Below are 26,985 nucleotides of genomic sequence, written 5' to 3' on the forward strand. Positions count from 1 at the left end.
AACAAGAACTCACCCAAAAGGATTAGATCTTGGTTTTATTGAAAAAACTGATAAATATAAGAGAAGATGGAAGATCGAAGATGATTAATCAGAAAGAGGGATGAAGGATGAAGAGCGGAGAAGTGGCGGCTAGAATTTTGGAAGTCGACTCTCAAAACTGCAAACCCTTATTTTTTTATTATTCTTTTATTATTCTTCACCGAAATTTCAGTTTAATTTGGCTAATCTTGCAAAATCCTTATTCATCCAATAAAAAAAAACATGAAAAAAAGAGAGAAAATAATCGTAATATTTATTAATTTAAAAATCCTATAGAAATTAGCAAACAAGGTTTCTAGTTTTGACGGGATAGTATTCTTCAATTAGGGTTTGTTTGAAATTACTTTTCACTATGTTATGATATAAAAAAAGGTTGTAAAAATCTGATATCGCATAATTCTGAGTTATATTATAAAAAGAATTTTTTTGATAATATTTGATAGTGAAATGCATGCCGGGTAAAAGTTGAAAATCTATTTCTAAATTTTACCAATAATTTACTTTTCTAAAAAGAACCCAAAAACTATCATTCAAAATATATTTTTAAATTTATCAAACAATTTAAACAATTTTTTCAAGACGCCCCTAATTTGCAATAAAATTGGAAGATATGGATTCGATAAAAATTCGCAATAAATTTGGAAGATATGGATTCGAGAAATAGCTAGTGACCGGCATCTATTTAATTTGGGTAGGAAGCCTCCGAGCGGAAAGAAGCGTGCCTAATAGGATTATTTCTTTAGATTGGAATTGCAACAATATGTAAACAGCTGCATCAGAATTCAGAGCCATCATATTTACGCTACGTTTTGCAAACACTGCTGCAAAATCCTCGTCATGCATAGAAGAAAGAGAACTCGAAGGAACAGAAGCACTCATGAGCTACCACAACATATAATACACAATGAGATACTCACTCGACTACCAGCAAAGTATATAGCGCGATTCAGCTTGGTTTGTAAATCCTGGAAAACTCTATTCTCCACTCCTGAATTCATAAATTCCCATCGTCTACACTCCCATTCCCACAAAGATGAAGGAGATTTTCTTATAGCCAAGAAAGACCCTCTTGGCCCTGGAATCTTCATCTTATCGCACTCCAGTGAAAATCAGGTCCCTGCAGTTTCCGCTGCCTATAATCTCTTGCTTGGTTCTATTCACGGATTAGTCTGCATGGCTTCTCTCACAGGAAAAGTGTTCTGTTTGTGGAATCCGGTTTTGGGGAAATTTATGGAAATTCGCCTTCCATCTGAGCATTCGGAGAATTGTGATGCACAGCTTCTCGGAGGATTCAGCTGGGATCATGTGCAGAACGATTATAAACTGGTGGTGGTGGGTTACAATCATTCTACTGCATCCTCCACAAGATTTTCTGTTTACTCATTCAAGTATGGTAGTTGGACTGGAGTGCCAGTTAACCCTGATCATTCCATGTTGTTTGTACCTAGTAACTTTATGACACCTCCTATTACTATTGTAAAGGGACTTCCTTACTGGGGCTGCATAACATATTTTCTTTTGCCCGGAATGAGGCGTAGGCGTAAATTCATCTTCGGATACAAGTTTGTGGCTGCAAGTAATGAGTTCACAATGTTGCCATATTTGGATTCGGTCAGAATTCGCGGCAAAGATTTCAAGTTTGTCAATATCAAGGATTGTTTTGTTGGGTTGGCGTATCGAGATAACATGGCTGATATCTATTCTCTGGACAACGAGTCTTTTGATCATGGTGTTTGGAGTAAGATTTATACTATTGGACCCATAAATAATTCTCTTGAAGCTCTGTGGCCTTCCAATTGTTTTGAGAATGGTGGTGACAATTTGGTTGCTTGTCCTATAGGCCCGGTGTATATCTGTGATCCCAAAACAAAGAAAACTGAGGTGCTCAGGTGTGAGCATAAGAGCAAGCATTCTGTCCCCAGAAAGTGTAGCACTTATATCCCAGCTTTGATCCTCAGATTGTGTTTCAGTTATATGCCAACTTTGGTTTGTGTTCAAGGAATGAAGACAATGCAAGAATTTTCAGTTGAGGAATCAAAGAAGCTAACCTTGGAATCAGACAGAAGTTGTTGCTGAACTCGCTCCTGTTCTTCAGATCATTGCTGAAATTATTGACTACTATATTTTAATAGTATATAGATGTAGTTGAAATATAGACATAATCTCTTGGGAAATTTTTATATCCTTGCATTTGCATAGAAAATTCTTAAATATATTGCTGATACATTTTAAGGTTGATGCAGTATGCAAACTATTTTTCCAGCAAACTGAACATTATATGTAGTGAATAAGAGATTATATGAGTATAAGAAAAGAATTCCATAAGCACTATTACTTGGTTACACTATTAGGTAAGAATGCAACCATGAATTCAGTTATCTACTCTTTGCAGCTGCTTTTGTTACTGGTAGTGTTCCGAATACTCTATCCCAAAGTGAGGAGGTTATACCAAATCCCATGGTCTGTATACGGAAGTGGTGGTTCAAGTGATATCTCTGCAAACGCCAGCAAAAGTTGTCACTTGGTTTGTATTAATAATCATATAAAAAAATGGTTCTGTTACAAAGTCAAGCTTCAAACCAATTATTTATCCCTCTATGACGAAAGGCAGAAAAGTCTAAAGTGTTTTAATCAATTCTTTTGACAAAAAATGGAAGAATATATACGTGGGCGCAACTATTTACCTTGAGATATCTTGGTACCTTGCTTGTTGGTTGTCCATGATGCAGGTAATAATGGGTCATATCATACAGTACATACCCGAGTAAACCACCACCAACCAACCCCGGTGTGGTAGAAGGCGTAGCTGCGAGTTTCACCAAATTCCATAACTGCGAGATGATAGTGCACTATGTAAATCACTGTCTCCCTGAAAACTCTTCATGGCACATCTTGGATTGTATAAATCTAAACTCAAACTTTCTTTTTCAAATTAATGTTTCGCTAGTGTGCCCCCAGCTGTGAAAAGGATTTCCATATAGGATTGTTAATTGGGCCTCAATTTTTAAAATAGAATCATCACAATCTTGTCTCTTAATCATGGATTTCTAAGATTTAGTAATTTAACACTTACTACAACAAATTATAAAGTTATTGCTAACAGCGGATTCCTCTAATAATATTGTTAATCGATTAACTCTGTACAGAATAACCGTCTAACGCACCTGGACACCTAAACCTTGAACATCAAGAAAGTTTGAATAGAACTGCATTTCTTGTTAGGAAAATTAAGTTAAAAACTTACACTGAAATGGTTTAGACCCATAATATAAGTATAACTATAACCTAGAAGTATAGTCACTTTTGTTAAATCCCACACACGCATTGAAACAATTTAACCAGGTACCAACAAGGTCTTGGGCCATTTAATTTGATACGAAGATCATACCGGCACCAAGAGAATAGCTGTTGCAGCAGGAGGGAAAACAAGTCGCAGGCCATCTTGGGGATGCTTATGATGGCAACCATGCAGAAGATAATGAAGGGTATTCGTCCTAGAGTACATTGTTAACAGCATTAGTTCAAAGGTTAAGCAAAGAAAATTGTGCTTCAATAATTTTTTACGTATACACAATATTCAAACAATAGCAAATCAAATGAATGATTAATAATATGTAATATGAATATGAATGCAAAATCACAAAACAAATCTCTTCTGAGATCAAACACAGGAAAAAGAGAGAGAGAGACCAGTAGCTCTTAGTATGTATGTGGAAGAGGAAGCGATGTAAAGTGTATTCCATCAATGTCCATATAAAAATGCCAGTCACAATCATTAATGCTATCTGAGGGAGGTCATGGCCCATCCGGAAAGACATGGTTTCAAACCAGCATACAACTGGAAACCAAATGAGAGGAATCACCCACCAGTCATTGCGTGTGAGGAACTGTTTGAACATGCATGAGCAAGTGTCAATATGATACACAAATGGTCAACAGAGTTTACCATCATTAGTTGGCTTCTTGGCTAGTACTTGAATGAGCAGGCAGATATGCATCCATCCAAATATGTAAGTTTTAATTATTAGACATATATGAGAGAAAGTTTAAATGCAAAGTTACAATATGTCCGTAGTACCTCCACAACATCATTCCCAAAAAAACGAGGGCCTTCCTGTGTAACAATGGGCGTGTGAACCCATTCCTGATAAGATTCTCCAAGATGACCAACCTGTAAGAGTAAACAATTCGAATTCTACTTTCAATTTCAATTAGTTGCGAAGACAAATTATCATAACTAATATCTTGATGATGATAAATGAACAATGAGACTGGGAAGAGCTTAAAAGGATGCCAAAGCAAGGTTGATACAATGAAGCTGTCTTCGCATCAACTACTAATTAATCAACACTTATCAATAACAGAAGATACAAAACCTGGCTTATTTGCATCCAACTTGGCAAAATAAGCAACAAACACCAACTGGTGATATCCTTAACTTTGAACCTTTGGTTATAGGAGAAAGGAAATATCTAGTCGCTACCGTATTCCAACCGAAAATTGACAATGACATATGCAGTAGCAAACTAGCAATATGAAAGTGAATATCAGTACTCACCAAGCCATATAAAAACGGGCATGTTACCTGGAAAACAAGGGGTTTATTCAAATCCACTGTATAGTCTTTCGCAACCATCTTGGCCCTTGAAGTGCAACTAATGCCAACTATGATCAGAATCAAGGAAGAATTAAGTAAATTAAACTCCTACAAAAGGATTTTTTTTCCCCCAACAATATATACTTGGCATAGAACTCTATTACAATGCTTTACCAAACTAAATAACACATTAGTAATGATTTAAAGTCCCTTAATTGACAAAACACACAATGTACATCCATAAAACACTGAAACCCCAGATTCAACACACAAAATCCCCAAACTTTCTCAAGAAAAAACACAGAACATTATGATACTCATACATATGTACGTTGAGAGAGATACAATCATACAAACAATTAAGATCTAGAGATAAATGAAAGCAAACAAGAGCAGAGAGAGAGAGAGAGGAGAGAGATAGAGAGAGACCAATATAGAAGGAGACGGTGGATTGAGCAGAGAGGAGAGTTCACAGTTGTGTTGTGTCCGTAGAAACGAAGCTGAGGAAGTCAAGTCTGTTTGGACTAAGATACTTGTACAACCCACAAGGATTTTAATTTCCTTGCTGGAGACATCCTGGCCGTGTATCTTTTATTTACACTCGTATACAAGAATATTCCAAATCGGGGAATATTGACAGGTTGGCAGACCAGGTTTGCAACGTTTCAAAAATGAAACCTTGGTTCTGTTGCGATATATATCAGTGTAATCTTTTACATGTATTTTTAAAAAAATTGATCGTGTATTTAAAATTATTTATTTTTAAATTTTTTATGAATAAAATATTAATATCATATTTTTATTCAAAAAAAAATAAAAAACAGAATTTATAAATATGCGGTCAAAAACTCTTAAAACTATGTGATAAAAGGTTAATATATTAATATATCCTAACACAAGAAGCATTAAACATTTCAAATTTTTATAGGTTGAAAAAAAACATCAAGATAATATTATATTATTCTTTTCAAAAGAGTCAATCCTTTTTTTCCGAAAAGAGTATACAATAATTTTTTCATTTTCACGTCAGAATTCCCGTTTTACGATATTTTATTTTTATTGAAATTTTTATTCTCGTTAGTACCATATATTTATATCATTATCTATTATCTATGTTGACGTGATATTTTTATTAGAGCTCATATATTTATTAGATATTATTTTTATTTGCAGAAGAGCAAGCTCCAGTATTAATGTCCGTGTATTTTATTACAAAATCAAATCAATAGTACAAACATTTTCTTTAATTTTCGTTTGAAAGTTTAATCTTTATGGAAAATGGCGAACTTGAAAATGACGCTAGACACACACGTGGAAAGATATACCAAGCCAATATTTACCTTCCCTCATAACACGAATATACTTTTTTTTTTCTTTATTCTGATATCTTATGTGGTTCTGTTGAAGTGCAATCCTATGAATTCTCTCCCTAAAGGTATCATCTGCTATTCATGGTTTATTTGGCATTTGCATAATTAGATGCTTGTGTTCAAGAATTTCTTTTTAATACAATCATATGGTGGTTTTATAGATGTCATGTGATATGTTATTGATCTTCATTTAGGAGACTACACCCCTCATGCATGGAAATTCTCATGCATTTTAATCTTCTTGGCTAAATGATAATACTTTGGTTTTGTTTTCCATTTCTGTGAAGTTTTGTGGTTTTGTGGCTCAGAAACCATATCTGGTATAAGAAGGTAGATGTGTAAGAGGCCATCTTTAGATAATCTATTACTTAAGTGTTCATTTCTTATATTCAAAGAATATTAGGTTTCCAAGATTTAATCAAGGCCATCAGGTCGAAAGAGCTTAAAGATCATGTTCAGTTTTGTCCCCTAAAGTTTGAAGGTATTAATAAGGAGTATGGCTTAAGATAATATTTGACATTTTTTCAGAAATTGTTGGCAACAAAGCGAATGTACATAAACTCACAATTTCCCTGAGGGATATTATTTTGAGTAAAGTGATATGCTGTTGTTACTTGTATATGCTGATTATACATCATGCAGATTCAGATCATTGTCTGGAAACTGTAGTAAGTAGTAACAGAGTCCAGTACTAATAAGCAGGCTAAATAATACATTTTTTTTTAAAAAAAGAAGAGGCCTGATAAAAATTCTAGATGGCTGCAATATAATTACTGTTTAGATGAACGAGGAGTAATAAATTTGGTCGTCACACATGATCCCGCCCTTCATTTTTTGTGTGACAGTCAAGATTTTACCCTTTTAAAGGAACATGTACAGAATGAGTAGTAAAATCTGGCCACATTTATAAAAGAACATTGCAGATTGCTAGAAACAGGTTCGAGGCTTTGTAGCAACTGTTGTTCAAAATTCTTCTCATTTTTCATCTGTGAAGGTCTTTTTAGCGATGAGTATGTCAGAGAGTCAGTTTGGAGCCAACTCCCATGTTCTCAAGCTAGTCAGAAGGCACAGGCATGACTGGGTAGTTCTTATACTCCTAGGACTGATTGATGGAATGTTGAATCTAATAGAACCTTTCCATCGCTACCTCTCGGAGGAAATGCTAACTCCAGACATCAAATACCCTTTCCATCATGACACTATACCTATGTGGGCTGTGCCAGTACGTTCCTCATCTTTAAGTTACTGTTCTTGTTTTAATTCCTTTCAACTAATACTAGTTTTTAGTGGCAAAAGTCAATGTACATAAGAGGGCAGTTATTCATATCCAGGCTTGGTGGTCTGGACTTAAACCAACAAGCCTTTCAGAATAAGTAGTGAATGAATTGTGATTTTTCATGATCATGTATGGTTAAAGAATATTTGGACTGGCGATAAGTACAAAATCAACGTTGGCTATGGATCACTGCTCTACAGAACTGCATTCAAACCTAATCAATTCTTTTCTTTGAAACAGATATATGCTTATTTGTTCCCCTGCTTTCTATTTCTCCTATATTACTATGTACGAAGAGATCCGCATGATCTGCATTATGCTGTTCTGGGTAAGTTGTGCAATATGGTTCTTGGATTATGTAGATATATGTATCTTTGCTCGCATACTGTATCCGAATGGTTAATTTTGTATTTGCAGGTGTGTTGTACTCTGGTGTTATAACTGGAGTTATCACAGATACAATAAAAGATGCTGTTGGTCGTCCACGCCCAAATTTTTTCTTCAGGTGTTTTCCAAATGGAGTAACGGTTTGTCTCGATTCTGTGTAAAAAGCCTGACTTCTAATAGATGTTGCATCCTAATCTTGGCCAGCCTTAAGCTATATATATTGTTAGGCTGCTTGACTGTTTTTATCTGACCTAAGTTCTGTTCATCACATATAGGCTTTTAAAGAAAATGGAGATGTTTTGTGTAGTGGAGATTCTAAAGTTATAAAAGAGGGATATAAAAGCTTCCCGAGCGGACACTCCTCATGTAAGTAGGTCAATCAAGCTACATAGATAATTACTCTATTTGTAATTGTTTCGTTTATAATCACAGAGTTTATGCAGATGGTCACATTAACAATAGGAAATTATTACTTTCCAGGGTCCTTTGCAGGTCTTGGATTCCTTGCTTTGTATTTGAGTGGTAAAATTAGAGCATTTGATCGTAGGGGTCATGCTGCTAAACTCTGCATCGTTTTATTTCCATATCTTGTTGCTGCACTAGTTGGGGTCTCTCGTGTTGATGATTACTGGCACCATTGGACAGATGTTTTTGGTGGTGCACTTTTAGGTTTGATGTTCACTGAAATAATTTACAGTAAAATCATACAAAATATCTGATGAAAGTTGCTTATAGATAAATGTCTTGACCACCAGTACTACATATGCTATTGTGTGTAATCAATAAAATTTCTTTTGCAGGTATAGTAGTTTCTACAATCTGCTATTTGCTTCTCTTCCCATTCCCACATGCGATAAATTGTAAGTTTTCTAAATAGTCATGTACACCTACTGTCTTACGTTTTGCTACATCTGCTGGACAATGACTTTTAGAAATTTTTTTGATGCATTTTTATGGTTGGAAAATAGACAGTATTTATCAGTACTCAGAAGTGGAAGTATGGTTTTATAAACCTGAACTTTTAGCATCTTGTATTTTATCTCTCTGAATTAGGAAACGGGTTACTTAACACGCCTATCATGTCAAAATGCAGGTTGGGCTCCTCATGCCTATTTTATTATGCTGGAAGAAAGTGCAGCCTCTTCAAGAGATGAAGAAGTGTAATAGAATATTCAATTTATGTAGATTAAGATAAACTTACTTGTGACATGTACTACAGATATACTACAGAAGCACATTTCTGTGTGTCAAGAACTATACATACTGCACAGTAGATTGAACTTAAATATAAAATGTAAATATGTTATATTTGTTCATTTTCTTGGAAAGTTGAAATAGTGTACTGCATAAGGAATATTCTATCTGAGAAGCTAAATCGAAATCAAAGTAAGATTCGAGTTCAGCCTCTGGTCTGTAATTTATACTGAGAAAAGTAGAAAGAATTATGCTGTGGCATTTTACATAACAACCAACATCTTAGTTGTTTTATCTGTAACTCTCTTATCAGTCTAATGATTCGCAAGCGTGAGTCATCTCAAACCGTTCTTCTGAGTGAGATGTATTAGCCGTGTCTGGTTTGGTTGAGTCATCTCATGTAAGACAATGTCAGAACTCGGAGTTTTGAAGTATTTTGTTCTATTTTATGCTTCATTTATATCTTTTCCCATATAAGAATGTGTAAAGGTTGGGGCAATCATATACAATTGTGTCTGCTAGCAATGAAATAAGAGGAACCCTTTACCCTTCCCGTGCTGCAATATTTTCTATAAACTGTTATTTACGCAATAACAAAGGCTGAAATTAATAAATAAACAAACATTTCTATCTAACTCGTATAACAAACTTAAGGCCAAGAATCTGAAAACAACAAGACACACCAATAGAATATATTAGACTTGGTGTCAATTTGATGAACCTTTCAGACAAGACATGATTGCCTGCTGAAGGAGATCATTGCATAATTATTACAGATATCGTATTTGATGACATAGATATCAGACTCAAGCTGCAGCTTCCTCTTCTTCCTCTTGTTCATATTCCTCATCAGCAGTTGCATCCTGATATTGCTGGTATTCGGCCACAAGGTCATTCATGTTACTCTCAGCCTCCGTAAACTCCATCTCATCCATTCCCTCACCAGTGTACCAGTGCAAGAAAGCCTTTCTCCTAAACATAGCAGTGAATTGCTCACTCACTCTTCTAAACATCTCCTGGATAGAAGTTGAGTTTCCTATGAAGGTCGACGACATCTTCAATCCCGTTGGAGGTATGTCACAGACACTAGACTTGACATTGTTCGGTATCCATTCAACAAAGTAGGAAGAGTTCCTGTTCTGGACATTTATCATCTGCTCATCGACTTCTTTTGTACTCATCTTACCGCGGAACATTGCTGAAGCAGTTAAATAGCGTCCATGACGCGGGTCAGCAGCACACATCATATTCTTAGCATCCCACATTTGCTGTGTCAGCTCAGGGACACTGAGGGCACGATACTGCTGAGAACCTCTGGATGTCAAGGGTGCAAAACCAACCATAAAGAAATGTAATCGCGGAAATGGGATAAGATTCACAGCCAGTTTCCTAAGGTCTGAGTTCAGTTGTCCCGGAAAACGCAGGCAACATGTGACACCGCTCATAGTAGCAGAAATCAGGTGATTTAGATCCCCAACTGAAACAAGGCAGAACGATATATAATGAATTTCACAAGAACTATCTTAGAAGAATATGTCAAAACCAAAAACAGCACAATTAGCGGAAACATCTGCAATTTTCATACAGATGTAAAATAATACAGATAAAAGGCGCAAGGACTTACAAGTGGGAGTGGTAAGCTTGAGGGTGCGGAAACAGATGTCATAAAGTGCCTCGTTGTCTAAAACCATACATTCATCAGCATTCTCAACAAGTTGATGAACAGAAAGAGTTGCATTGTATGGTTCGACGACAGTGTCAGAAACTTTTGGAGAAGGAAAGACTGAAAATGTTAACATCATTCGATCCGGATATTCCTCCCTGATCTTTGAAATGAGAAGAGTGCCCATACCAGATCCAGTGCCTCCTCCTAGTGAATGACAAACTTGGAAACCTGTAGTAATAATTAAAAAAAGAAGAAGCAGATTTAGATAACAAGCTATAGGCATATAAATGAAAAAAAGTTATGTTAAAATTAATACGTACCTTGCATGGCGTCACAATTCTCAGCTTCCTTTCTAACAACATCAAGCACAGAATCGACAAGTTCAGCTCCTTCCGTGTAATGTCCTTTAGCCCAATTATTACCAGCACCGGATTGGCCAAACACGAAATTATCTGGCCTGAATATTTGTCCATAAGGACCAGCACGAACGGAATCCATAGTACCCGGTTCCAAGTCCATAAGGACAGCCCTCGGAACATAACGCCCACCACTAGCTTCATTGTAATAAACATTAACTCTCTCAAGCTGAGTATCAGAGTCCCCGTTGTAGTTTCCTACAGTGTCAATACCATGTTCGTCACATATTACTTCCCAGAATTTTGCCCCGATCTGGTTCCCACATTGCCCGCCTTGAATGTGCAGAATTTCTCTCATATTTCAGGACTTGTGGATTATGAATTATGAAAAGTGAGAAATTTGGTTAGGAAAATGAGAGAAAAAAGAATGGAGGAGGAAGTGTATTTGTTTTGCAGAGAATGGAGGAGAGGGAATGCAGGGGACTATTGAATCGGATGCGAAAATGCATGGTTTTCCTTGATGCTCGCTCCAGATATTTGTGTTTCTATCTCTTATATAGCTCATGAAAATTGGAACTTAACAAGTTCGGAAAAAATGAACATTATAAATTTCATGATCAAACACGGGTTCAAATATGCTAAATTAGTAATAACTAATCTGAGTGAAAATTAATAACTACATTGCACTAAACTCCAGCTCACTGCCAGCTAAGCAACCAAGCCAGCTAAGCAACCAACAAGCACATAAGACAGCCTGGAGGACAGCCTGGCAGTTAGTTAGGAAATTGTTACAGATTACTTACAAGTTGTGGTCATTGTATATAGAGTAATCATGTTATTTTGAACTCATCGTAATTGTTTCATCAATGAAGATTCTTCATTCCTCTCTCTCTCTCTCTCCAGTTCTCTCACAGATTGTATCAAAAATACAATAGATTACAAATCAGGTTAACTTTTGGAGTAGTACTCACAAATCACTGGGAACGTAGAGCGAGATTGCGATAGTAATTATTGTTCGTAAACTTGTTCATGTCCCAGAGGTCAGAGGGACGAAAATTTTCAGTTTGTCAAATGAACATGAGAAAATTGATCCTGTGGTCCTTTCTTTCCTGCACCGCCAACTCGATTTGAGTTTCTGGGCGTGCGACAAGATTTAATTTTCAGCCCTCCAACTCGATTCAATGTACGCAGGAATACTCAGAAAAAACGAATCCATTAATACACAAAGTTACTTTTATAAAGACAGAGTATAAGGTGCTGGGAATAGATGACATTCGCGTTCTACAAAGTCCCTTTAGAAAATGAGCATCATTCCCCTCACATATACAACTCTGGAACCGATCGAAGCAATCAACTTCTGATTGAATTACACTCACAATATTTAAGAAAACATTATCTGTTATTTAATCATCTAAATTTTACAACAGAACTCATGCCAACCTGTATCTGAGAATAATTACATAAATGATAAAAAGTTGCGAGAATTTGCACGTGTAATTGGACTTGTAACTTGTCAAATAGAGATGATCAGATGACGATTATATGTAACTAAAAACAACAAGAAGTACAAGCTGCTGCACAAAGTCCTGCACAACATTGGGCGCAAATTTCACATACAGAGCCCAAACAAGAGACACAACTCCAGCTGCAGAAACAGAATTAAGCTTCCTAGTCAAATTTCTCTTAGGAGGAGGCAACAAATCAACTTGTATCTTATCCTATCCGTTCAAACCCTACCTCAAAGTGACACTGACACATATGGGATACATCAATTTCGCTTAAGAATGGTGAAAAGGAATCAAAATGAGCAAAAACACATGCATAGATGGGAACGTACCTATTAAAATTCTTGGAATGGTAACTACTATGTACTGGATCCGGCATTTTTTGTGTTTCCAGCGACTGCATTGTCATTCAAATAAATTTCAGATTGTAATCTCACCGGAGAGGGAAACTGAATGAGTAGTTGATGTATGGTGAAATCCCTTAATAGATAGATAAGAAGTTGTGAGTTTTGTGGGTGAAGTCGATCAATTTAAAGAAGGAATTGAAGAGAGTACAGAACTGGACAAGTGGTAGATGTATGCTAGTAAGTGGCAAATAACTGTGCATGGGTCTACTCGCTGAGGGATACACAGGAAGTTAATTTGATCAAATAATTTGATCAAAATATGTATTAGAAATGGTGGGCGTGAAAAAATTAATTTGATCAGTAAATCACTTTTAAATTAACAATTGATTATTGGCTTAATGACCTTTTAGCCCTCGAAGTATGGGTGAATTTTCCGATGCGGCCTCGAAATTTAAAAACGTATCTTTCGACCCTCAAAGTATCTTTGTCGTACCTTTTAGCCCTTTTTAAAAATACCAGTATAAATCGGGGGATAAACGCTAAAAGATGATTGATGATCTGAGTTGAGAAAATATCGATTGGTATCGGGTTTATATAGAAAACTTTTTGGAGGGGAAGTGTGAATAATAGGATGAACGATGATGTAGAAGGCAAAAACCAGTCCGATGCAAGAAAGTGCCTAATTAACTTGATTTTGTTTACATTTACATATAAGACCAGTTACCAGCTTGCGATGAGCTAATTAATTAGGACGAGAGAGAGTTTATTGTTTTTGGTTTTCTCTGCATGAAAGCACCAATTGATGTAATGTCAAAACTTCACCAGACGTCCAAAGTGAACCAACACATATACTGACTGATATACACACAACGAAGAAGATTAAAAGTTTGGGCTTCATAAGTAGAACAGATCTCGGGGCTATGAATCCCGTAAGACTCCAAAAGCCAAAAAAATACCATCGTAACAGCTTTACTGCCACCTGCAGGCTGCAGAAAATATTTATTTTATTTTATTAAAACATTTTATTGATTTATATATTATATAAAATATGAATTTACGTATAAGCCGATTCTCAATACCAAATCGTATCAGCGGAAAGTTTGTAGATTAAATAAAATAAAACCATCACATGAGATTATTATTTAAGCATATTGCAACGCAAGAATGAGAAGCAACAATGTCAGATAACACTAAACAATAAATAAACAGAACAGCCAAACACATTATCTGTTTAATAAATATAAAAAGGTAATTAAATTAATCATCTTCAATCAAATCGCTTCTGCAAGTCTTTGACAGTGTTTCTGTTTAGTTGGAAAGCCTTGGCAAGAATATCAGCGGATATGTCTTGATTGGCACCAAACACAGCATTGGCAATGGTGATAACTCCAGGGTTTTGGCTGTTAAGACCAGCAATTGCTACTGCATTCCCATGTCCGATATTCTGTTGGTAGTGGATAAGTCCTTGCGGGAACACAAACACATCACCTTCGTTAAGGACTTTGGTGATATGACGGTTTTCTGGGTTCGAAGTGACAAATCCAACCCTCAGTGTACCTTGAATGACTGTCAGAATTTCAGTAGCACGAGGATGTGTGTGTGGAGCATTGATTCCCCATGGTGCAAAGTCGATACGAACAAGAGAAATGCCGAGAGTGTTGAGTCCAGGAATCCTGGCAACATTAACTGTTGTTACATTTGATCCCACCAGATTTTTTGATGTGTCACCGGCCACGTTCAATCCGCTAGTAAAGAAGTCGTTTTCAGTTACCACCTTGGGGTCCTTGCAAACTAATCCATTAACCAACACTGAAACAACAAGTAAATCTGTTAGTATTTTGAAGTATTACAAATAAATTGTGGTCTAGCTAGAAGAAAAGAGAACAACAATATGAGGAAGTTGGATATCTTAATCATGATGATATATGATGGTTACCTGGACTATTAGCATCAGCAACGCAGAAATCCTGAAGAGGATTGTTATCAGTCGCCAAAGCAACAAAGCAAGTCATAGTACTTACAATGAAACAAATAAAAAGAATTTTGGAGCTGCTAGAAACCATCTCTTCAAATCACCTTTGGGTTATAATTATAATAATCTGTATAGAAGAATAAAGTTTAAGAGAGCAAATGATGAGCTTTGATCTGCAGAGTTAAGTTGTGAAGATATAGATCTTGTGTCGGGCTTATATAGGAAATTTTTCAGGGGAAATGCCGCAAAGAGGATAAAAGAGACACGAACATGGCTCAGGTATGACACAGCTGATATGGACCGTATCAATGTGAGAATGAGTCTTAACTAAGTCATAGTCAAAGTACAGAAGTTGTAAAATTACCGATTCCTTATTTAGTTTCTCCACACGGTCGAGAGATATGTATTGAAGTAGTAAAACTATGTTCATTGTATATACCGTCCATTTTTATATTAGCAACTCTCGCAAAAGCCTAATGACACATTCGGGGTTAGATATTGTCTATTCAATAAAACAGTGCTTTAGTATAATAATTTCAGGTGGGCTGCTTCTAGTTCCCCACAAGCAACCTAATGACAACCGGCCAGGTAATTTATTCAGTTTTATAATATCGCGAGGACATGCGTAGTCAAACTGTTCATATTAACAGGATTCAATCCTGGTGAAAGCTAATTCTTCTGTAGTCGTTAAAAAGTTTGTTTGCGTTTTTAACTATTTTACCTTTTACCTGCTAATGTTTTATGACAAAATTATGTTTTATTTTATTGAATCAAATTGCGTTGCTACTAATTAAAAACAGGGATTTGTAGATATTAGTCGGATGGTAAATTAGATAATTGGAAATAAAATCTTGTAAATTTTGGCAGATAACAATCTAGAATGATTTTTTAATTTACATAACATTTAACATGTAAAATCTACAAAAAACTGTTCTGCAAAATAAAACCGTTTATATATAAGGAATATACATGGATGCATTTTGTAAAAAATATTTATTTACACTCATTTGCATCCGATATCTATCTTTTCTGTTTAACATAGATAAATTAATTAGTTTTTTCTTTAGTAAAACTGCATACAATTTTGCTGAAGAGTAGAGAATTAAGAATTTTAATACTCTGAATATGAGGTAAAGAAATTTAAATAAAAATTGGTGGCAGGCAGCACAAGTATTTTAAAGGGAAAATAGATTTTTTTGCCACCCAACTTATTATTTGTTTAGAAACCTACCACTGAACTATAATTTTTTTCTTTTTTGCCACTAATGTTAGGTTCGGATTTTTTTTTTGTCACTAACGTTAGGTTCGGATTTGATTATTAACACTATGTTATTCTTTTTAGATTTAATTGCATTTGGCACCCCTTTGATTTCAGTACGTTGCACATTGCACCTAATAATTTTGGAATAAACACTATGCAGCCCCTTACTTTTAACCCGTAGACACTTTGCACCCTTTTCGTTATCTTCTGCCGTTCCCGTTAACTTTTGAAGGGGCATTTTGGGAAATTTTATTATATTTAATTAAAATCAGACTTTTATTAAATTTTCCGACCATTTAAATGATATTTTTCGGAAATCTATTTTTCAGTAGTCTGCAATATAATAGTGATCTGTGTCTATATCTTTATATGTCGTACTCCATATGTGTCCTAGGTAGTTTATCTTAGAGGACGAGAGTACAGATTTTTTTTACTCAGAAAGGAAATCTCAAAATTAACTTATGGACCTATATTTATAAAAAGTGGGAACCTTAAAATACGTGACCAGTAGTGGTAAAGAACTATAAAGTCAAGTGATACTATATTTTTGTGGAGTCTTCAAATAATTCATAAAACAAAATTTTTTAGGTTCTTGAAATGCCTGTTAAACTCTCGTACTTCAAGGTAAACTAGCTAAGGGACATATAGATGACTGTATATAATGTTATAGACACATATCATATTACCATAATATTGCAGACTACCTCTATGTTTTTATAATGCTAAAAAAATAACATATTGTTAATAATCAAATCAAAACATAACGTTAGTGGCAAAAAAAATCCAACGTTTTTTTAAGGAAAAATAACCAACATTAAATTTTATTCAAAAAAAATAAAATAAAATAATTTTTGAAATTTTTTGGAGTCTCAAAATGCGTGTCCAACTCTCGTCCTCCAAGGCAAACTACCTAGGACACTACATAAAGATATAAACACATATCAGATCGCCATTATATTGCAGACTAACACTATATTTTAATAATACTAAAAAAATAACATAGTGTTAATAATCAAATCCGAACCTAACGTTAGTGACAAAAAAAAGTCCGAACCTAACATTAGTGACAAAAAGGAAAAAAATTATAGTTCAGTGATAGGTTTCTAAACAAATAATAAGTTGGATGACAAAAAAATCTATTTTCCCTATTTTAAATAATGTATCTTTCTAGATGGGCACGTTAGGGTTGCGTTCATTTGGATGAAGTGGAATTGGGGAGAATGGAATGAAAATTTATAGTACAAATTCCATTTCATTCTCCTCTCATTACATTTCACCCGAGTGAACACAACCGAACAAGCATTTTTTAGTCCGGGGAAAGATTTTGATTAGCTAGAGTTTTTTTTTTTTTTGCATATAAGAGCATCATTATTTATGAGATAAAAACCAATAAAAATTAACTATCACTAAAAATGTGATGATTAGTGTGCACACATGGATACACACTATAAGGAACCTGTTTGGCTGAACTTATGACTTAACAGGACTTATGTGATAAGATGGAAATTTAAAATATTTATTTCAGTAATTTTAACTTATTAATGACTTATGAGTTATTAAAAATATAATAATAAAAATTAAAGTGATTTATAGGTAATTTATGTCTAATGAGTAATTTTTATCAAACAAAAATGAAAAAATTAATTCAATAAAAAAAATAACTCAAATTAACTTTTGAATTTAAGTTAGTTTCTGATTTATTTCTGACTTAAGTCGGTTTCTAATTTATTACACAAACAAACATATTTCAGTTCAAAGTTGCGGAAACCGCCTAAACCCCGTTTAAACCGGGAATACGATATGATCTTGCATATTAACTTTTGCTCAAATTAGCAATTCTCCTTTTATATTCTTCATCTGCGAGGTGAAACACATATAAAGGCGGTAGGGGTTGATATTTTAACAGGAAAAAAGTTGACCAGGAGATACGAAATGAATTGACTTAATGGAAAGAGCCATGGCAAGCCATTCAAGTTGAAAATGGATAGGCTGTGGGAACAAAAAAACTAATTAAACTCACCTTGTTACTTACACCACCGAGGTTAACTTTAAAGCATGCATACTACTCTACTAAACTACTCACATGCATAACCTGAACTCTTTAAATTTGATAACCTTCCCTGATTTTCTCCTATTCGTGCACCATTTCTCAAAAGGATCACCTGTGCTGAAATCCTTATCGAATCCTAGGCCTTGTACATTCCATTTTGCTCGTGCGCAGGTCTATAGACCCCAGCACTGCAGTCTCGTGAAGTACGTCCCTCACAAAAACCTCTGATTATGAAACTTCTTCGTCTAAGTTCTTACGTATATTTTGCCAAACGCCTTTGGAAACTTAATGAATAAGCCCTCTTCTAATATATTCTAGAACCAGGACTCCTTCTGACCTTCCTTACTGAAGGGCGAAGGCGTGGGTAGATTTCACCTTGTCCTTCCCTTTAGACGCATGCATGCATGCAGATGAATTCCTTTTCTGGTTATAGCTATTTTATCAAAATTATTTTTTTAGTTTTAAAAATTAATTAAAAAATTCCAATTATGAATTCAAACATGTTCTTAGAGCATTTCCTGGTTGGACCCAAGATTGTATTATGGGGGAGTTCTAAGTTTTTAGATCGGCTCATATATTAAAACAACCTCAGACAGCTGAGTTTTTATTCAAGCTTGATACAAAGCAACAAAATACAAAGTTTAAAAGCAACAATGTCAAATAACAATGAGAAATAATTAAACTGCGGCTGAACAGCCACAATTTTATTCAGTAAATTACGTTAATCATCTTAATCAAATAGCTTCTGCAAGTCTTTGACTGTGTTTTTGTTTAGCTGGAAAGCCTTGGCAAGAATGTCAGCGGATATATCTTGATTGGCGCCAAACACAGCATTGGCAATGGTGATAACTCCAGGGTTTTGGCTGTTAAGGCCAGCAATTGCTACTGCATTCCCATATCCGATATTCTGTTGGTAATGGATAAGTCCTTGCGGGAACACAAACACATCACCTACGTTAAGGACTTTGGTGATATGACGGTTTTCTGTGTTCGAAGTGACAAATCCAACCCTCAATGTACCTTGAATGACTGTCAAAATTTCAGTAGCACGAGGATGGGTGTGTGGAGCATTGATTCCCCATGGTGCAAAGTCGATACGAACAAGAGTAATGCCAAGGGTGTTGAGTCCAGGAATCCGAGCAGCATTAACTGTTGTTACATTTGAACCGACTAGATTTGATGAAGTGTCACCCGCTACGTTCAATCCATTGGTAAAGAAGTCGTTTTCAGTGACCACCTTGGGGTCCTTGCAAACTAGTCCATTAACCACCACTGAAACAACAAGAAAGTTTATCAAGTATATTGAAATATTACAACATATTGGGTCCAAAAGAAAAGAGAACAACAAAGTATACCTGGGTTATTAGCATCAGCAACGCAGAAATCCTGAAGAGGATTGTTATCAGTAGCAAAAACAGAGCAAGTCATGGCACTTGCAATGAAACAAATGAAAAGAATCATGGAGGCGGAAGAAGAAACCATATTCAGTACTTAAACTTTTAGATATATATAATTGTAATCTATAATATTGGAGATTTGGATAAAGGTTAAGAAATGATGAGCTTGTTGAGTTGAGTTGTGAAGAAATGGACAGTGTCTAGGGTTTATATAGAGAATTTTCAGGAGGGAAAGTGTGTCAAAGAGGAAGAGACACAAATACTGCTTCCATATGGCACTGACAATCTGACATTGCCCTCAAATTTAGTTAAGAATGAGTCTAATAATATACACGGTCAAAATATTTACACGGAAAGTAAAATTGCCAATTCCATATTCAGATGTTGAAGTGGTAGATTATTGCTGTATATATATTTCATATATGTTACGTACTTTATATCAGCGACTCTAGCAACATGCACTGCACCTAATCCTAATGACATACTCTTTAATTTGGCTAAAAGTCTATCCAACAGAACAGCGTTGTATATATGTTACCCAACTAACATGTATACAAAGGAAAAACAAAGTAATTATCTGTTACTCCGTATTTTAATATTTTCTATGATTTAGTAACCTAATTAGAATGAATCTTAGGCTATAGGATGAATTTACGACAATTCAACCCTGGTGCAAGTTAATTCACCTGTAGTTGTTGAAAACATTCATGTGTTTCAATCTATTTCACCTGCTAATATGTTAATACATAACCTACAAGAATAATACTGCCATAAAACTACGCTGGCTGCTTAATTAGTATACTTGTCATACGAGCAGGTGATTGAAAGCAAGACTAGTTTTGTTATTTGTTAGATTTATTCGTTCAACACCGTTATGCGAAAATATCCCATCTGATTTCTGTGTATAACTAATACATCAACAGACGCAGGTTCACAGTCCTAACCATGCAATTTAACCCTAGTGAAAGCTCAAAACCACTTTTTGGACAAGCACAAATAGATGGAAATCAACAATGGATGATGATTAACACAGGAAAATGTGACTCTATTGTCAATTAACACATGTATATATAAACTAAGAGAACTACACGAATGAATTGATGTATAAGCTAATGTTGTGTTTGGTTGGGGAGAATGGAATGGAATGAGTAAAATTATTTGAAACTAATAGAGCTGATAGGAGAGAAGTTTTGAAATAAATTTAAGTGAGTGCAAAATTGCTTGAAACTAAGAGAACTACATGAATGAATTGATCCCCTAGAAATGAGTGATCTCAGACGTGGATTTCTAAATGTTAATGCTGATGACACGGAGGTCCAAATGCGAGGTTCCAGAATGACGAAGTTGAAGGAGAGAGCTGGTTTGAGGTTCTAGAAGCCTCACACACCAGAAGCATTAGTTTATGTGAGATAATGCGGAAGTAGCTCAGTAATAAAGATCTGAAACATGATGGACTCAGCCATTGACATGATAGGAAAATCCCATGGTCAAGGTTCGAGAGGTCATGCGGATAGAACCCAGTCTAACGTTCTATGAGTCACACGACGTAAGGAACTGAGCATGGCATTGAGAGTTAAGAAATGAGATCAGGCTCGACAAGGGTACGTACCACATGTGAACCTGGATGATCGAAACTTTAGCTCATGACACATGTCTGGCCATAAAAACGAACAAGTCTCTAAAACAAAAGAATTTGAGGATGAAGAAAACATTACTTGATCTACTGGAGACTATGGGCACTGAACAGTAATATTAATGGCCATCAAATATTGAAACTTCAAACTTGTATTCCATTTTTAATATCGCTTAATTTAATTTATTGGTGTTTCAATTAGTTCTCAGCATTTTATGTTTTTTTTTTGCCTTGATATATGAGGTGTTCCGAAAATATCCGGCAGATCTTTTTCTTTCAATTTTTTTTTGTTTGCATAATGTCGCTGGGCTCAAAGCTGACTAATTTAAATACTGAAATAAATGTTTAAAAGCTTACAGATTTCTAAATAAAACAAAACAACCCCAATCACCTGAGGTTTTTATTTGAAGCTCGAAATCGAGAAGAGCATATATTGCCATACAAAGATTATAAGACGAAGCAACAATTTCAAATCAAATGACGCCGAACACTAATTCAACGTCTCAGCAGCCATAACACACTATTTCATGAATCCAGAATGTTCATCTGCTTAAAATCGTGCCTGCAGTTGTTTGACGGTGTTTTCGTTCAGCTGGAAAGCCTTGGCAAGAATATCAGCCGATATATCAGGATTGGCTCCGAATACAGCGTTTGCAATGGTGATAACCCCGGGATTTTGGCTGCTAAGAGCAGCAATCACTACCGCATTATCATGTCCAATGTTTTGCTGATAATGTATAAGACCTTCTGGGAACACAAACACATCTCCTTCATTGAGGACTTTGGTGATGTGACGATTTTCTGTATTTGAGGTGACAAATCCCACCCGAAGTGTACCTTTTATGACGGTCAGAATTTCAGTAGCACGAGGATGGGTGTGTGGAGCATTGATTCCCCATGGTGCAAAGTCGATACGAACAAGAGAAATGCCGAGAGTGTTGAGTCCAGGAATCCTGGCAACATTAACTGTTGTTACGTTTGATCCCACCAGATTTTTTGATGTGTCACCAGCTATGTTCAATCCGCTAGTAAAGAAATCGTTTTCGGTTACCACCTTGGGGTCCTTACAAACAAGTCCATTAACCAACACTGAAACATGCAAGAAGTAAATTGTCAAGTACTAAATATGCTCAACCACTAAAAGAAATTGCAGTCTACGTACAAGAAAAGAAATTGCATGTAAGATAGATCAAATATATACCTGGGCTATTGGCATCAGCAACGCAGAAATCCTGAAGAGGATTATTATCCGTGGCCAAAGCAACGAAGCAAGTCGAGGTACTAATTAGGAATCCTATGAAGAGAATATTAGATGCCAATGAAGAAGCCATCTTCCAACTTTAGGTTTAGCTGTACCTTTTGTGATCTAAGAGATGAACAAAGTTTAAGAAAACAAATGATGATGAGCTTGGATCGAGTTAAGTTGTGAAGATATGGATGTTGGGTAGGGCTTATATAGAAATCTTTTAGGAGGGAAAGTGTGACAAAGAGGACAAAAAGACCCAAATGTTTATTTTTTGGCGTTGAACCAGTCTTTATAATATTTCGTTTCTCCGCGGTGGAGATATGTATTGAAGTAGTAAAACTATGTTCATTGTATATACCGTCCATTTTTATATTAGCAACTCTTGAAAAAGCCTAATGATACATTCTGGGTTAGATATTGTCTATTAATAAAACAGTGTTTTAATATAATAATTTCAGGTGCGCTTCTTCTAGTTCCCCCCAAGTAATTCAATCAGTTTTATAATATCGCGAGGACATACGTAGTCAAACTGATCATATTAAGAGGATTCAATAATCAATCCTGGTGAAAGCTAAATCTTCTGTATTCGTTGTAAAGTTTATTTGCGTTTTTAACTATTTTACCTGCTATTGTGTATATATATTGTTAACCTGCTACTGACCGCTGCTTCCACGAAACTGTTTAATCATGGAGAGATAAGTTTTTACCATTGTTTTATGACAAAATTATATTGGAAAAATTATATTTAATTTTATTGAATCAAATTTATGATGCCTTGCTACTGATTAAAAATAGAGATTTGTAGATATTAGTCGGATGGTAAATTAAGATAATTGGAAATAAAATCTTGTTATTTTGGCAGATAACAATCAAGAATGATTTTTAAATTTACACAACATTTAGCATCTAAAAGAATCTAAAAAAAATGTTCAGCAAAATAAAACGGTTTTTATATATGGAATATACATGGATGCATTTAGTAAAAAAATAAATTATTTACACTCATGTGCATCCGTTATCTATCATTTTTGTTTATCATAGATAAATTAATTAGTTTTTTCTTTAGTAAAACAAAAGCATACAATTTTGCTGAAGAGTAGAGATAATTAACAATTTCAATACTCTCAGTTATTATTAGGGGTGATCACGGTCTGGTTTAAACCGCAAAATCCGCATAAACCAATCCGATATTAATCCGATCCAAACCGAAACCGAAATGAGGTTTACGGTTTCGGTTCGACTAATTTAAAAAACCGTGGTTTGTGGGTTGGTTTTGGTTTTATATTAAACCAATCCGTTATAAAACCGAACCGCATGTGTATATATATAATATAAATATTTAATATTATATATATACAAAATATTAGTTTTACATAAATATATTAATTTTTTAGTTTATACTTGCTAGGTTGTCTAGTTGCTTACCTTATCAATACCAACTACAAGTCATATCAATTCGGTATTCCACGACTTCGGTTCAACTTTATGCATTTTATTAGACTAAAATTTGTATTTTAATTTAACTATGTGAAATTATGTAAATTGAGACAAAATGATCCTCTATTTTCTAGTATTATTCATGAATTCTCATTTCTGATTATAAGCCTTAGTCATAAACCGATCAATCCGCTTAACCGAACCATTAAAAACCGCACCGCTTGGTCCAGGTTAATTGGTTTGCGGATCGCGGGTTGGTTTGAGATTATAAAAAACCGCTAATATATGGTTTGGTTCCGGTTCTACCTCCAACCCGAACCAAACCGGACCGCGATCACCCCTAGTTATTATTGTGTGCGAGGTAAATAAATTAAACAAAATAAATTGGTGGTCGGGCGCACGCGTATTTTATATAATATATGATGCAGATGAGTTGATATCAAATTTCATGTTAACTTTTGCAGGGCAATTACCGATTCTCCTTTTATATTCTTCATCTGCCAAGTGAAAACATAAAGGGGGTACGGGTTGATATTTCAACTGGAAAAAAGTGGACCAGGAGATACGAAATGAATTGACTTAATGGAAAGAGCCATGGCAAGCCATTTAATTTGAAATATGGATAGGCTGTGGGAACAGAGAAACTAATTAAACTCACCTTCTTACTTAAACCACTGGCCGGGTTAACTTTAAAGCATACTACATTACTAAACTACTCATGCACATAATAGATGACTCCAAACCACATGCATAACCTGAACTCTTTAAATTTGATAACTTCCCTGATTTTCTCCTATTCGTGCACCATTTCTCAAAAGGATCACCTGTGTTGAAATCCTTATCGAATCCTAGGCCTCGTCCATTCCAGTTTGCTTGTGCGCAGGTCTATAGACCCCAGCACTGTCTCGTGAAGTACGTCCCTCACAAAGACCTCTGATTCTGAAACTTCTTCGTGTTAGTTTTTACGTGCATTTTGCCAAACGCCTTTAGAAACTTAATTAATAAGCCCTCTTCTAATATATTCTAGAACCAGGACTCCGAATTCCTTACTGAAGGGCGAAGGCGTGGGTAGATTTCATCCTCTCCTTCCCTTTAGACGCATGCATGCCGATGGATTCCTTTTTTGGTTATATAAGCTATTTTATTAAAAATATTTTTTTTTAATTTTACAAATAAAAAAATTTCAATTATGAATTCAAACATGTTATTATAGCATCTCCTGTGGTTGGACCCAAGATTGTATTATGGCGGAGTTCTAAGTTTCTAGATCGGCTCAAATAATAAAACAACCTCAGACAGCTGAGTTTTTATTCAAGCTTGATACAAAACATGCATATTGCAATACAAAGCAACAAAATAAAAGGTTTAAAAGCAACAATGTCAAATAACAATGTGAAATTAAGGAAAATGCTACATGCACAGAATTGGGTACAGAAATATTTACAGAATGGGTATGTGTTCACTTGTGATTGGAATGGGCCCCCTACACATGCATTAATAGCACCAATTAAAACTCCCCACTTAGATTGCCATGTTATTTTGTGTAAAATTATGTACCCAATTTTGTGCATGTAGCATTACTCAATAATTAAACAGCGACTAAACAGCCACAACTTTATTTAATAAATTACGTTAATCATCTTAATCAAATCGCTTCTGCAAGTCTTTGACTGTGTTTTTGTTTAGCTGGAAAGCCTTGGCAAGAATATCAGCGGATATATCTTGATTGGCGCCAAAAACAGCATTGGCAATGGTGATAACTCCAGGGTTTTGGCTGTTAAGACCAGCAATTGCTACTGCATTCCCATATCCGATATTCTGTTGGTAATGGATAAGTCCTTGCGGGAACACAAACACATCACCTTCGTTAAGGACTTTGGTGATATGACGGTTTTCCGTGTTCGAAGTGACAAATCCAACCCTCAATGTACCTTGAATGACTGTCAAAATTTCAGTAGCGCGAGGGTGTGTGTGGGGAGCATTGATTCCCCATGGTGCAAAGTCGATACGAACAAGAGTAATGCCGAGAGTGTTGAGTCCAGGAATCCGAGCAGCATTAACTGTTGTTACATTTGAACCGACTAAATTTGATGAAGTGTCACCCGCCACGTTCAATCCATTGGTAAAGAAGTCGTTTTCAGTGACCACCTTGGGGTCCTTGCAAACTAGTCCATTAACCACCACTGAAACAACAAGAAAGTTTATCAAGTATATTGAAATATTACAACATATTGGGTCCAAAAGAAAAGAGAACAACAAAGTATACCTGGGTTATTAGCATCAGCAACGCAGAAATCCTGAAGAGGATTGTTATCAGTAGCAAAAACAGAGCAAGTCATGGCACTTGCAATGAAACAAATGAAAAGAATCATGGAGGCGGAAGTAGAAACCATCTTCAATTAAAGTTTTGGATATAATTGAAATCTATAATATTGGAGATTCGGATAAAGGTTAAGAAATGATGAGCTTGGAGAGTTGAGTTGTGAATAAATGGATAGTGTCTAGGGTTTATATAGAAAATTTTCAGGAGGGAAAGTGTGTCAAAGAGGAAGACACAAAATACTGCTTCCATATGGCACTGACAATTTGACATTGCCCTCAATTTTAGTTAAGAATGAGTCTAATAATATAACTATATACACGGTCAAAATATTTACACGGAAAGTAAAATTGCCAATTCCATATTCAGATATAGAAATGGTAGATTGCTGCAATTTTATATCAGCGACTCTAGCAACATGCACTGCACCTAATGACATACTCTTTTGGCCAAAAGTCTATCCAACAGAACAGCGTTGTATATATGTTACCCAACTAACATATATACATGCAAAGGGAAAACAAAGTGATTCTCTGTTACTCCGTATTTTAATATTTTCTATGTGTAACTTAGTTGTGATTTAGTAACCTAATTAGAATGAATCTTAGGCTATAAGATGAATTGACGACAATTCAAGCCTCGTGCAAGTTAATTCACCTGTAGTTGTTGAAAACATTCATGTGTTTCAATCTATTTTACCTGCTAATATGTTACTGTCATATATATATAACCTACCAGAATAATACTACTGCCATAAAACTACGCTGGCTGCTTAATCAGTAGTTGTCATACGAGCAGGTGATTGAAAGCATGACTAATTTTGTTATTTGTTAAATTATTCGTTGAACACCGTTATCCAAAAATATCCCATCTGATTTCTGTGTATAACTAATACGCAGGTTAGTCCTAACCAATTCAACACTACTGAAAGC

At 35.3% G+C, this 26,985-nt stretch overlaps 8 protein-coding genes across 14 annotated transcripts; 2 read left to right on the plus strand and 6 right to left on the minus strand.

Moving 5' to 3' along the window:
* Positions 1-858: 858 nt before the first annotated feature.
* LOC108205821 (dihydroceramide fatty acyl 2-hydroxylase FAH2) lies at positions 859-5,220 on the minus strand. 5 transcript variants are annotated; one of them, XR_010289222.1, is made up of 8 exons: positions 5,066-5,220; positions 4,625-4,704; positions 4,118-4,210; positions 3,730-3,926; positions 3,428-3,533; positions 2,724-2,870; positions 2,088-2,534; positions 859-1,892 (listed from the first exon to the last, which is right to left on the minus strand). XR_010289222.1 is itself a non-coding variant. In XM_064088160.1 (8 exons), exons 2-7 carry the CDS (start codon positions 4,673-4,675, stop codon positions 2,415-2,417), a joined length of 714 nt encoding a protein of 237 aa, XP_063944230.1. In that variant the 5' UTR covers positions 4,676-4,704; positions 5,066-5,220; the 3' UTR covers positions 859-2,320; positions 2,372-2,414. The 5 variants fall into 5 exon arrangements, 4 of the variants coding, with proteins under 4 accessions (XP_063944230.1, XP_017231401.1, XP_063944232.1 ...); XM_064088160.1 differs by having other exon boundaries at positions 859-2,320; positions 2,372-2,534; XM_017375912.2 differs by having other exon boundaries at positions 859-2,534.
* LOC108207759 (F-box protein At5g18160-like) lies at positions 877-2,115 on the plus strand. Its single transcript, XM_017378189.1, has one exon. The coding sequence runs from the start codon at positions 877-879 to the stop codon at positions 2,113-2,115; it is 1,239 nt and encodes a 412-aa protein (XP_017233678.1).
* A 1,798-nt stretch (positions 5,221-7,018) lies between the features above and the next one.
* Positions 7,019-8,833, plus strand: LOC108207760 (probable lipid phosphate phosphatase 4). The gene is made up of 7 exons (XM_064086932.1): positions 7,019-7,228; positions 7,523-7,610; positions 7,700-7,809; positions 7,945-8,035; positions 8,150-8,338; positions 8,470-8,529; positions 8,763-8,833. The coding sequence occupies exons 1-7, from the start codon at positions 7,019-7,021 to the stop codon at positions 8,831-8,833; spliced, it is 819 nt and encodes a 272-aa protein (XP_063943002.1).
* A 694-nt stretch (positions 8,834-9,527) lies between these two features.
* On the minus strand, positions 9,528-13,013 carry LOC108205633 (tubulin beta chain). 3 transcript variants are annotated; one of them, XM_017375624.2, is made up of 4 exons: positions 12,723-13,013; positions 10,850-11,252; positions 10,488-10,757; positions 9,528-10,340 (listed from the first exon to the last, which is right to left on the minus strand). In XM_017375624.2, the coding sequence occupies exons 2-4, from the start codon at positions 11,241-11,243 to the stop codon at positions 9,670-9,672; spliced, it is 1,335 nt and encodes a 444-aa protein (XP_017231113.1). In that variant the 5' UTR covers positions 11,244-11,252; positions 12,723-13,013; the 3' UTR covers positions 9,528-9,669. The 3 variants fall into 3 exon arrangements, with proteins under 3 accessions (XP_017231113.1, XP_017231110.1, XP_063944233.1); XM_017375621.2 differs by having other exon boundaries at positions 10,850-12,530; XM_064088163.1 differs by having other exon boundaries at positions 10,850-12,634.
* An 831-nt stretch (positions 13,014-13,844) lies between these two features.
* On the minus strand, positions 13,845-14,948 carry LOC108207917 (putative germin-like protein 2-1). Its single transcript, XM_017378348.2, has 2 exons — positions 14,674-14,948; positions 13,845-14,546 (listed from the first exon to the last, which is right to left on the minus strand). Exons 1-2 carry the CDS (start codon positions 14,798-14,800, stop codon positions 14,005-14,007), a joined length of 669 nt encoding a protein of 222 aa, XP_017233837.1. The 5' UTR covers positions 14,801-14,948; the 3' UTR covers positions 13,845-14,004.
* Positions 14,949-18,582: 3,634 nt separating this feature from the next.
* LOC108208256 (putative germin-like protein 2-1) lies at positions 18,583-19,618 on the minus strand. Its single transcript, XM_017378775.2, has 2 exons — positions 19,376-19,618; positions 18,583-19,292 (listed from the first exon to the last, which is right to left on the minus strand). The coding sequence occupies exons 1-2, from the start codon at positions 19,500-19,502 to the stop codon at positions 18,751-18,753; spliced, it is 669 nt and encodes a 222-aa protein (XP_017234264.1). The 5' UTR covers positions 19,503-19,618; the 3' UTR covers positions 18,583-18,750.
* A 1,749-nt stretch (positions 19,619-21,367) lies between these two features.
* LOC108208150 (putative germin-like protein 2-1) lies at positions 21,368-22,488 on the minus strand. The gene is made up of 2 exons (XM_017378646.2): positions 22,252-22,488; positions 21,368-22,139 (listed from the first exon to the last, which is right to left on the minus strand). The coding sequence occupies exons 1-2, from the start codon at positions 22,379-22,381 to the stop codon at positions 21,601-21,603; spliced, it is 669 nt and encodes a 222-aa protein (XP_017234135.1). The 5' UTR covers positions 22,382-22,488; the 3' UTR covers positions 21,368-21,600.
* A 2,518-nt stretch (positions 22,489-25,006) lies between these two features.
* On the minus strand, positions 25,007-26,297 carry LOC108208263 (putative germin-like protein 2-1). The gene is made up of 2 exons (XM_017378782.2): positions 26,000-26,297; positions 25,007-25,916 (listed from the first exon to the last, which is right to left on the minus strand). Exons 1-2 carry the CDS (start codon positions 26,124-26,126, stop codon positions 25,375-25,377), a joined length of 669 nt encoding a protein of 222 aa, XP_017234271.1. The 5' UTR covers positions 26,127-26,297; the 3' UTR covers positions 25,007-25,374.
* Between the last annotated feature and the right edge of the window lie 688 nt (positions 26,298-26,985).

The sequence above is a fragment of the Daucus carota genome, chromosome 2 (genome assembly GCF_001625215.2).
Source record: "Daucus carota subsp. sativus chromosome 2, DH1 v3.0, whole genome shotgun sequence".
Classification (NCBI taxonomy): Eukaryota; Viridiplantae; Streptophyta; class Magnoliopsida; order Apiales; family Apiaceae; genus Daucus; species Daucus carota.